The 12,267-nt window shown below is 43.8% G+C and overlaps 2 protein-coding genes across 2 annotated transcripts in view; both read right to left on the bottom strand.

Moving 5' to 3' along the window:
- The window catches only part of CBG15811, a gene marked incomplete at both ends in the record, with an annotated part of 27,036 nt that extends 25,903 nt beyond the window's left edge, over positions 1 to 1,133 (bottom strand). Inside the window, 4 exons of the mRNA XM_045241453.1 lie at positions 179 to 256; positions 354 to 541; positions 745 to 894; positions 1,089 to 1,133. Coding sequence (XP_045095829.1) covers positions 179 to 256; positions 354 to 541; positions 745 to 894; positions 1,089 to 1,133 — 461 coding nt within the window. The remainder of the gene's footprint in view (positions 1 to 178; positions 257 to 353; positions 542 to 744; positions 895 to 1,088) is intronic.
- A 1,454-nt stretch (positions 1,134 to 2,587) lies between these two features.
- CBG15812 lies at positions 2,588 to 9,863 on the bottom strand (the record flags this gene model as incomplete). Its single annotated transcript, XM_002640502.1, has 2 exons — positions 2,588 to 8,482; positions 9,684 to 9,863. Coding segments are annotated over 2 exons (6,075 nt in total), but the record flags the coding sequence as incomplete, so codon positions are not given.
- Between the last annotated feature and the right edge of the window lie 2,404 nt (positions 9,864 to 12,267).

Below are 12,267 nucleotides of genomic sequence, written 5' to 3'. Positions count from 1 at the left end.
GCAGTCTCAACCTCACTCTCAACCTGTCTCTCAACCTCACCTCTCACCCTCCACCTCAATTTCAACGAAATTTGGTTTGCTAGGGTTACTGTAGCTTCAGCCTCACAATCTACCTCTACTTCTACCTCAGCCTCAATGACCCTTTGGGATTACCTGTTTCTTTAGGATTACTGTAGGCAGCCTCCGCCTCACTATCATCATCACTTTAAGCCTTAACTCACTCACTATCAACCTCAATCTCAATTTCAAAGTTAGGCTCAGCCTCAACGGCACTCTCACTGTCATCCTCGATTTCAACGAATTCTTGTTTCCTAGGGTTACTGTAGCTCAGCTCTAACTTTCAATGCTCTCACCTCGTATGAATGCCCTCGACAGTCCTCAAAACCGTATCATATTCATCAGCCAACTGTCGTCGCATCTCTCGAAGTGCCTGATACTGTTCTGGTGTCATCGAATCCGCTTCGTCTCGACACAGCTCATCGATGGCGTCCAGCCGTTCCTTGATAAGATCACGCCACGTGTCAAGGGACTCCTTCATTTTCTGGAATATATGGGGGTTTTTGGGGGATCAAATTTTGAAATTTCAGGCTTTCCTGGCTCATTTCAAATTGTCTTTTTTCTTTTAACAAAAAGAGCTGAAAACAGGAATTCTAGCTAACTGAGCAACGGCCTAGATACTGTAGCTACCGTTACTGAGCTCTAGGCTGTCTCCGACAATTTTCAGCAGCCGATTTCCAGACAAACCTGAACATTCTTGCTGGCCGCATCGACTGATTGAGTGTTCGGATTGAATGTGAGGTGTGTCGTGAAGATCTCCTGTCTGAATCGTGTCAAATCGCCCATCATATTCGCCACTTCGGCTTCACGGAACGACACGACTTGAGTCACACTTTCCTGAATTGATAGGGATTAGAATGGTATCTTCTAGTGACTACAGTAATCTTTAACAATGATTAGGGGCTCGGCAACTTTTTGTGGAAGTTCTCTAGAAGGTTCTGACTACAGTAATCCTTCCCCCGACTAGACGATTCTAGAAGTTTCCAGATCGGTTTTTTGGTCCAACTTGCCCTAGAAATCCCAATCATAACTTCAGTAACCCTTGGAGGATCATCTAGATTGCTCATATCTAGCATCCTAATGCTACTGGGACTATCTGGAACTACTGTAGTTTTGCTGAACTATTGCTCATTCAAAAATTCAAAATTTCCGATTCGTGTTACTGTAGATCGTCTTTTTCAAAATTCGGAGTTAAAAAAGGCGGTTTTCAGTAGGGAAAAGGTTCTACAGTAACCTTTAAAATCAATCAATTTCAGACCCAATTTTTTCGTGTCGAAAAAAATGACAATTTTCAGGTTGAAAATATATTTCAAAAATTCTACAGTAATCCAGCCCCCAGCCAAGTTTCAGCCATTTTCAGACCCAATTTTTTCGTGCCGAAAAAAATGATCATTTTCAGGTTGAAAAAAAGGGAATTTTCAGGAAAAAATCTGGAATTTTATGTTCAAAAATTCTACAGTATTCTACAGTAACCCTTATAATTATCCTAATTTCAGCCAATTTTCAGACATTTTTCGGACTGAAAAACGGGCGGAAATTTCCACAAATTTCTACAGTAATCTTTGAAATCAGTCTTTTTCAACCGCGAATACTGACCATTTTCAGAGAAAATTCTACAGTAATCCTTAGAATCAGTCATTTTTAGCCAAATTTTCAGACGGAATTTCAGTCATTTTTTGTCATTTTCAGACCGATTTAATTTTTCGAAAAATGACCGTTTTCTGGTTTAAAATTGCACATTTTGAGGAAAAAAATTCTACAGTAATCCTTAAAAGCAGTCAATTTTTCTCTCAATTTCAGCCATTTTTTTACCTGAAAATCTGAAAAAAAACATGCACCACCAACTCATTTTCAATCCATTTTTTTTGTATTTCTGAAAATCTGAAATTCCTCACTAATCTATTTTTTTCACTTTTATTTGAATACAAGAGAGACAGAATCGGGATTTCTTCAATATTTCGATATATTGGGATAGAAAAATCACAGAGGAATTGGGCGTTTTTTTACGGGGGGTGATAAGGGTGATAAGGGTGATAATACACACAAAAAAAACTAGATAAAATGGCATAGAAAAGGATAGAATCCGCCGTTTTTCCAGCAGAAATTTCCAGAAGGAAATCCTCAAGATGGAATTTGGGGCGCGCGAGAATTTCAACTGAATTTTTCAGAGGGGGCGGAGCTTCCTGATAAGAAGATGAGCAATGATTCAAAAAAAAAAAAGAAGCGAGAAAAATGGAGTGTATTGATAAGAGAAAAGGGGGGCGAATCTGGCACTGGGAATTATGAATTTTTAAGTGAAAATTATGAGGAGGGAAAACTGAACATTATATGACAAGGGAGACGGGTTTTTTCAGAGGTTCTAGGGAGCAAAAATGGGCTGAAATTGGGCTAAAATGGTCCAAAGAAACCTCGAAAACCCCGAAAAAATCATTCTAATCGAAATTTAATAAAAAATGGCAGTGGTTTTTTGAAAAAAGAGCAATTTATAGAGGTACAATTGAAGCATGTGTGGTTAGCTGTTATTCGGGGATTACTGTCGTCTGGCCCATGATGGAGCGTCTTCAGTGGCTTCGGTGACGTTCGACGTGACTGATGTATAAGGAGCGAGGGGGTCGGTTTTGGAATTTCTGAGTTCTGATGGTTGTCCGTGCCAATTGATGGTTCGGGTGTATTCTCGGGTTCCGGAAGTTCCAGAAGCTTCTGCTGGATGACTTGTAGCAGTGGCGGTGGCAAACACTGGGCTCGACGATCGATGGGTGGACGTAGTGATGGTCTGAGTGGCGTATCCAATCTCCTCAACTGGAACATTCAACTGCTCCATGAGCCTTTTCGCGGCATCTCCTCCAACTAGCTTCATGTGCACAGCTCTTGGAATCGAGTACCTCCTTCCGTTGTCTGGATGCACGATCTCTCCAGTTTGCACATCTAGAAGTCCAGTCTCCGCCGCTTCTCTCACTGATACTCTCTCGTTGGTCTTTGGATTCTCAATCACTCTCGCTTCGGTATCGAATTGGGCGGCTTCAAGGCTTGACAAGAAGTCTTGTTGAATCTCGGCCAGCTGGGATGGATCCTCGATGAACTTGCTGGCTCGATCTCCAATCGACGTTGTGCTCTGACGCATTCTCACCGACAATCCTGGATCTTGGTATTGTGGAGTCAGCTTGGATACTGTAACCGTCTCTCTGAATTTGGGCACCGATTGTCTTTGCTGATTCTGGGCGTCTTCATATTCGGTAATCTTGAATTTATATCCCTCGGCGTCGCGTCGCTTGACACCTTCTGTCACCGCTTGAACGGCTTCTGATGGCGAGGCGATCACTGTGATTCTTCCAGACTTGACGGCATCACTGATCTTCACACGGGATCCTCCATCAACGAATTTCCCGTTAGAGTCAATCTTATTCTGGTGAAGGGCGTCGCGAAGGGTTACGAGGTCTCCAGATGCTTGAAGATGAAGAAGAGAGTCTCCGTCAATGACACCACGATGGACGGCGTCGGCGAAGGTGAGGTGGAGACTAGATTTTTTATCATAGATTCTTCCAGAGTTCTCATCAAAGTCAGACGATTGAAGGACGTTGAAGAGGTTGCTCTCATCGTTTCCTTCGATTCCTTGAACACTTCCAGTGTCGATGAATCCTTCTTGAATGGCCTGAGCAATGCTCATCTGTCTTCCGGTGTCTGGATCCGTGAAGATGTTCTGTTTGGAGTCGATGAGTCCCTTTCCAAGGGCTTCGGCGAAATTGAGTTTGTCGACTCTTCGGAGCTTCTCTCCAATTTCCAGAGGGATTCTTCCATCTTGAACAGCCTTGGCGATAGGGACAATAGATTGACGGGAGAGTTGAATGGTTCGGTTCTTGGGATCAATGAGTCTCTCACGGACGGCTTCAACCAAATTCAACTTTCTATTCGATCGATAATCAGTGAAGAATGGCTTGGTGATAGTCTCATAGGTGGATCTATCAATGAGTCCTCTATCAACAGCCTCGTTGAGTGGAACGTCTTCTCCAGTGATGGTATTCTTGTAGTTTCCAGTTCCAGCATTGATCAGACCATCGTTCAGCGCAGATGTCACTGGTACATGGTGTCCTTTCGTTGGATCAAAGACTCCATCAGTGGCGATAGCTTGGTAGACTGGCTTGAGGATATCCAACCAGGTGATTCTCTCGTTGGATCTTGGATCACGAACCTCGCCGGTTCTGGCATCAATGATTCTCAAATCGATTCCTCTCTTGATATCAATTCGCTCTCCAGTTCCTGGATGGATGATTCCCTTGGGGAGAACTTCGGAGAGAGTGACATCGATGAGTCCACGATTGGCAGCTTGGGTGAGGTCGATGGCTCCATCCTTTGGATGACGGTAGGTCAGCGATCGAATATCAACGATTCCAGCACGAATAGCATCCTCCAAGGATAGCTTCTCATCGTGCGAGTCCTTGACTCCATTGTTGACAGCGTTCTGGATGTTGGATCGGAATACTTGGTAGGTTCTGGTCATCTGCTTTCCCTTCTTGTCAACTTTAGCGATTCCAAGCTTACGTGCTTCATCCAAAGTCATGACACGGTTGTTACGCTTGTCACGGACTCTGTCGATTCCGACGAATTCCGCATGTGGCTCCAACTCGACCGAATGAACTTGGGAGGTGGACTTGACACTGGTCTTGGTCTCAGTCACCACTGGATCTCCATGCATTTGAATTGTGAACTTCATTCCAGACTTTGGATCCGTGTACTCTCCCTTCTCAACACCTCCGGCATCACGAACGACTTTGACTTGAACTTGTTGTCCTCCTCCAAGATCAACCATCTCGTGACGTCCATCACGGCTTCTCGATCCTCCATTGCTTGGTGCAAACGGGGTGAGTTGAAGGCGTTGCTCAACGAGGCGTTGTTGATTTCCTGATGCTGGTCTTCCGGCGGATCCAGACGATGTTAGGTGTCCAGTGGTGAGAGCTTGCGAGAAGCTAGTGGAGTCGCCTCCTCCATGGATCAATCCACTTGCTGGATCGACGATTCTTCTTTCGACGGCTTCTTGGTAAGAGTATTGATGGCCGGTGGATGGATCCCGAACTGATACTGAGCTCTGATCAACGTAGTTTCGATTGATGGCCTCGTGGATTGGCATGGCGCTACCTCCAGATGGTCGGGTGTAGGTTCCAGTGCCAAGGTCGAGTCTTCCAGAGAACAAGCTGGAATCTAGAGTGTCTCCGAAGTTCTTTCCCTTCACAAGTCCCAGATTCCCAGCTTCCAAGAGATTGTGGACTTGTCCAGTTTGAGTGTCCTTGACAGTTCCAGCAGTGTCATCAACAATTCCTTCGTGGATCGCTTCAAGGAGAGACATCTCATTTCCAGATCTCTTATCAACAATGGTAGTGTCGTATGGATCAAAGAGTCCCTTGATGATAGCCTCCTTGAGTGTCATCTTCTTCTGAGTGTCCGGATGAGTGAATGTTCCAGCCGATTGGTCGTACCATCCCAGAGCCAAAGCCTTTCCAAGAGTGTTATCAGAGAGCGGAAGTCCGGAAGACAACGCCTCCTTCTTGGCGACAGCAGTTCGGGTCTGCACCTTGACAGTGGTGTGAACAGCGTCGTGGGCGTTCTCTGGAACTCCTCCAGTTGGATACATGTAGTGTTGCTGGGCAGCTTCCGTGTAGCTCATTCGCTTGTTCTGAGCCTTGTCGACAAAATAGCGGTTCTTCGAGTCGATGATTCCCCACTTCTCAGCCTCCTCAAACGTCATCTCGCGGCCAGTGAGTCCGTCACGAACCGAGATGTCTTCTGGAGCCAGCTTTCCAGTGGCTAGGGCTCGCTCGAGAGTCAGTTTCTCTCCGGTCATATTGTCCACTAGAAGTCCTTGTTGGCTATCGAACTCCCAGGATTGAGTGGATTCTTCAATGATTGGTTGTCCAACTTGACGGAAGGAGATGATTGGTCCGTTTCCTGGTGGGATTTGAATGATATTCTTGGATTGGTTGTTGTAAGGGACCAGGGGTTCGGCATCAATGATGATGATCTTGGATTCGATGGCCTTCTCGATGTTTCTTCCGGCAACTGATCCATCAGATTCCATGACCTTCTTCTCCAAAGCCTCCTTGACTGAGATGGTTCTTCCAGCGTTGGAAACTTGGATGGTGGATGCATCAATGATTCCCAACTCGATTCCCTCGGCAAAGCTGAGCACTCTCTCGACGTTCGGAGCTGAGATCTTTCCATTGGTCAGATCAATCAATCCCTTTCTTTCAGCTTCATAGATATGGTACCCAGTGGATGGCACCTCGATGGCTCCCTTTCCTCCAGTGATTGATCGGTACACAGAGACACCTCCTGGTCCTCCGAGAGCAGTTGTTTCAGTAGTTCTGACTCTCTTCACAGTGGTCACCGACTCCTCGATGTTCTTGTCTGGATAGTACTTTGGAGCAAGCTGTTGTCCAGTCTCCGTCATCGTCTCCGTAGTCTTCTCCTCGATGGTTGGTCCGACTCCTTTGCTACGATCTGGCACAATCCATTCGCTAGCTGGATCGATGAGTCCTTGACTGAGAGCCTCGTCCAATGAGAGATTGATGTTTCCTTGACGGAATCGTTGAGTTCTCGAATCGATGAGTCCTTGTTTCATGGCCTCAGCAATGGTGACCTTGACCTGGTGCTCTCCGACTTCGAGTCCTCCTTGTCCAGGACGGCTGATTCTCTTCTTCCGGTCGATCTTCTTGGATGGAGTGATGAGGGATGGTGGAACGTTGAAGAGTCCAAACACCTTCAGTGCTCCACGGAGGTTGACCAATCCTTGCTCATAAGCCTCCTTGACAGTCAGCTCATGCTTTGTGTTCTTGTTGAAGAAGACTCCCTTCTGTGGATCCACGATTCCATTAGAGACAGCACGGATCAAGCTGGATTCGAAGGCTCCACGATCGTTCTTGATGCCGATTGGAGTGGTGAGGTACTCAAGGAGCGCCTCATCGACGAGGTTGGCAGCACGGTTGTCGGTGAGAAGGTAGGATTCTTGGGTGAGAAGATTGACAACTCTCTCCGCGTTGGGGACAATGACTCCAGCTTCGACGGCTTCGTTGAACGAGAGACTCTGGTTGGATTCGGTGTTCAGGATTCCACGGACATTGAAGATCGTATGACGGACACGTTTAGTGAGAAGACCCTCTCGGACAGCTTCCTCGATTGTGAACTCCCTCTCCTGTTTCTCCAAAACAATCTTTCCAGATGGTTGAAGAAGTCCTCGTTCCAAAGCTTCTGAGACTGAGATGACGTCGTTCTCCTCTGGATCCACGATATGACGAACTTCAGCGTCGATGAGTCCAGCGACGATAGCCTCGAGAAGAGTATATCGTTGTCCCTGAATTCCTCTGTCCACAATGTGTCCAGTAGAATCGATAATCGACTTTCTGGCAGCCTCTTCAAGTGTCAGCGCCTTTCCAATCAATTCATCACGGTGAGCTTCCTTGAGTGACATCGTGTGCCGCGTGGCCAGATCCGTATACTTTCCATCCTTGACACCAATGGCATTTCGGACCAAGGCGGCTCCAAGGGACACACGTCGGTTTTCAGAAGTGTTGACGACTTCAACAATATCATTGTTGATGAGCTTGTTCTTCTTGGAAACGGCCTCTCTGAAGTTGAATTTGTCGTTCGAATTGCGATCCTCGAATTCTGCATTGTTCGCATTCACGAATCCATTCTCGATGGTGTCGGTGAGAGAGATTCCGATGGTGGTGAGGTGTTCTGGATTTTCGATGGAGAGGTATCCATGGTAGATGGCCGCCCAGAGTTGGAGCTCCATATCGGTATGTTTTCCCTTGAAGACTCCAGTGGCTGGGTTCAGCATTCCCTTGTCAAGAGCGTTGGCGAGGGATGTTGGTGGCAGTTTCATGATCTTCTCCTTGATCAGCTTCATCACAGTTTCCATATTGGCGATTCTCTTGGACATCAGTTCAGATTGAGATAGAATCTCTCTAGTGTGAATATCTCTGAACTGGCGGATATTGGAATCATAGAGTCCAATTTGGATAGCTTCAGCCAACGTTATAGGGGCGCCAGTCTCCGGATGGTAAATTCCCCAACGAGTGTTGAGTACTGTAGGCAGATCCTTCTCCACCAATCCATACTTGGCAGCTTCTTCCAGAGACATGATGGATGCTGATGGGACATCGAAGAACTCTCCAGCGGCGGTGAGATTTCCCTGTCGGATGGCCTCGAAGAACGTGAGCACTTCGCCAGTCTTCTTGTTCAGATTGCCTTCCATCTCGTAGAACTGCGTGTTGGTGATGGTCTCCTCGGCGAACGTCTGCATCTCGTCCTCGACTTCACTGATCTTGGCACGATCACCGATCGGATCAACGATTTCCCATTCATCGCCGGTCGAGGTGACAATTGGCTCCAGATTGATGATGGGCTTTTGGATTTTGAGATCGATGTCTGGCTTCTGAAAGAAATAACGTTAAGGGGGTCTAGATAAGGAGAGACCATCACCAGTTTAAAACCCATGCTATCTGAACTAACACTGTATCAAAGAAGACTATCACCACTAAAAAGGTCCCAAGGGTCCGGGAAGTGTCAAAATTAGCAAAAATGCTCCACAGATTCCCTAGATGGGAGCGGGATGAGCGGAGGAGCTCATCAAAAACCTCGAAAAGCCAGCTAGATCTTGGGCTCCATGACAAAATCTCAATTTTCCTCAATATTCGGTTTCTGCATGGCTACAGTAATCCAATTTTGTTTGGAAACCGAATTTTCGGGGGCTACAAACTGAAAATTACAAGTTTCTGGGTGAAATTTCATTTTTTTTTTCCCCAAATTTTTTTGGGTACTACAGTAATCCGGAAATTCCAAATAACCGAATATTTTGAAACTCTGAAAATTCTGAAAATTTGAAAAATTCCAAAAATTCGAAATTTTGAAAAGTTCCAAAAAATTCTAAAAATCCAAAACTTTGAAATTTCTAAAAAATCGAAAATTTCAAGAATCCGAAATTTTCGGAAAATCCAAAATTTCGAAAATTTTCAGAAATTTTCAGAAATTCTGAAAAATCAGAAATTGTAAGAATCCGAAATTTTCGAAAAATCCAAAAATTCCAAAAATGCTAAAAATCCGAAAAATTTCAAAATTGAGCCAAAAACTCGTAGTTTTCACTATCAAGCTCTAAATGTCGTGGGAAGTCCTAATTTAGGATTACTGTAGCTTTAAAAAACAAATCAAAATTTCAGGAAAATTGAGATTTTCCGCTTATTTCGAGCCCAAGATCTAGTCGGCTCATTTCCGTGGTTCCTGATGAGACAAAGAGCTAGCAAACTACCGTATTCCCTCTAATAGAAGGGCCTCGAAACCATCAACTTTGATCTCAATTATCTCGGTTCCTATGAGAGATATCAAAAATCTGTCTACTGATAAAATATTGCTGATATGATAAGGAATATTTAATCAGTTGAAAATTCCTTGATATCTTCAACGGGAAATGAGATATAAGGGCTCAAAGAGGGGTACGGTACCGCTGATCGCTTTGGAATCTGTGGACCAAAAAAAAAGATAGTTTTAAGATTTGGGTTGGATTGGGGGGTTAGTAATGAATTGAGAATCACTGCAAATCATCACACTTCACTCCAAATAATCAACAAAAACTACCGTACCTTTCGTCTCTCCTCCTCCTCCCGACGCCTTCTCTCCTCCTCTTCTCTTCTCCTCCGATCCTCCTCATCCTGACGTCTCCTTCTCTCCTCCTCCTCACGTCTTCTCCTTTCTTCCTCCTCCCGACGCCGTCGTTCAGCCTCTTCAGCCGCACGACGTGCTCTTTCCGCTTCATCTGCCAACCGACGTGCCCGATCGGCATCGTCTTTGGCACGACGACGTGCTTCGGCCTCTTCACGCTCACGACGAAGACGTTCGGCGTCTTCGAGAGCCTTCAGACGCGCCGCTTCGAACGCACGTCGTTTCTCCTCCTCTTCAGCGCGACGACGATCTTCTTCTTCCTGTGAGAAGCGGTTCAGATAGATGGTTTTTGGAAATCAGAAGCTTGGGGATTTGTTCTAGGGACTACTGTAGACTAGACTACTGTAGTTGTGGTGAGACACACAGAGAGAAGCACACTACACACCAGAAGATAAGTTTCAGATTTTCAGACAAGTCGAATCCTTATTTTTGGGATCGATGATGATGATAAAGGGGTCTCAAATTGCAAAAATAGGACCAAAAAGGACCATTTTCAGTCAAATTTCAACCAATTTCAGTCAAATTACCACTATTTTCAGCCAAATTAGGACTATTTTCAGCCAGTTTCAGCCAAATCTGGATCATTTTCAGTTAAATCTGGACCATTTTCAGCCAATTTTGAGCCAATTTCAGCCAAAATCGGACCATTTTCAGCCAAATTAGGTCATTTTTACTCCATCATCATCAAAAATTCCCAAAAAAATCAAGAAAATCCGCATTCTGAAAACCAGAAAATTCCAAAAAAGGGGATTAATTCCAAACCACACTCACACACACAACATAGACTTTTAGGGGGTTACTGTAGATAGACGACATGAAACTATCAAAATAACTATAACAGATAAGGATTAGGGGACTACTGTAGAATGGACAACGAGAGATAGAGAGATAGACGCAGAGAAAGAGAAAAAATCGAATTCAAAGAACGTGTGAGAGGCTGGTTGATTGAAAGGAAAAACAGGACAGAAACACACTTCAAACAGGCGAATATCAGAAAATTAGGGAAACGAAAAAGCTGAGCAATCTAAGAGAGAGAGAGATACAGTAAGAAAATTCGATTCTGGAAGCAAATTCCGGGGAGAGAGAAAAGCCAGTTTCAGCCAATTTCAGCCGAATTCGGACCATTTTCAGCCAAATTTGAGCCAATTTCAGTCAAATCTGGACCATTTTCAGCAAAATTGGGCATTTTTGGGTCAAATTTAAGGGTTTTTCGGGTCAAAAAGCTTCAAATTCAGGTCCAAATTTGAGACTTTTCGGATCAAAAATGGGCCAAATTTGGGCGTTTTTGGCGGGAAAAAATATATAATTTTTGAATGGAATTTCAATTAAACTTAAGGCTTAAAAACAAAAAAAAAGGATTTTTAGAGCGTTTGGGACTAAATTTCTGATTTTTGAGATCGAAAATTTTCAATTCTTATGATTTTCTGCTCAAAAATATGGTTTCGTATCGAAAATGTTCAACTGGACCATTTTCAACCAAATTTGGACCAATTTCAGTCAAATTTGAGCCATTTTCAGTCGAATGTGGATCATTTTCAGCCAAATTGAGCATTTTGGGGTCGAAAATCTATGAATTTTGAACTGAATTTCATGATTTTGGGCTTTAAGTCTGGCATTTTTGGGTCAAATTTGACTTTTTTTTTTGATTTTTTCACATTTCAGGGGTAAAAAAACGAGATTTCACAATTTTCGGAATCAAAAAAGTCCAAAATTTGGTCATTTTGGGATCGAAATCCTCAAATTTTGAGCCAAAAATTATGATTTTCAGGCTATTTTCCCCCAAAATTTGCTTCCAATTTGCTTTTGGTGTTGTGTGTGTGCGTGTTTGGCGTGATAAAAGCCATGGGCGGCGGGGCGGGGCACAATTATCGATTAATTAACTAATTAGGATTAATTAATTAATTAGGCAGCAATTGCAATTAAGGAAAATAACTTATCCACACACATATACATATACAATAAAGAAACCTAGGGGCAAACAATTACATACATACATTGTTTTAATAAATTACAAACAAGGATAAAAAAAGAGGGGCAACGGACCTGAAAATTGTCGATTTATCGATTTTTGTCACAAATCGATTATCGATTGATTGCTCATGTAATTAATAAGATGTTCAAACTTCTGTGTTAAAGATACAACGTTACCTGGGTGAAGAATGAATCCGAGATTCAGGGTGACGACGACGACGACGACGGTGAAGACGTTGATTATCAATTTATCGATTTTTTGATTTATCGACTTTTTTCAAAGATTGGTGGTGCATTTTTTTTTTCAGATTTTTCCAGATTTTCAGACATTTTAGGTGCTTAAAAAACTCAAAAAAAAGCGTGTGTAGATAGGTGTGTGTGTGTACATAGAAAAAACTGAAATTTTTGAAAAAAAAAAGCTGAAACTGATAAGAATTGATTATTGATTGATTGATTAGAGAGGCGGCTCTGCTGTGGGGAGGGGGGAAATGGATTACTGTAGGCTGGGCGGGGCGGGGTGTGTTAAAACTCAAA

Source organism: Caenorhabditis briggsae, assembly GCF_000004555.2.
Source record: "Caenorhabditis briggsae complete genome, chrI, whole genome shotgun sequence".
In the NCBI taxonomy this organism is placed as follows: domain Eukaryota; kingdom Metazoa; phylum Nematoda; class Chromadorea; order Rhabditida; family Rhabditidae; genus Caenorhabditis; species Caenorhabditis briggsae.
This window is presented reverse-complemented; position numbering and strand designations above follow the sequence as displayed.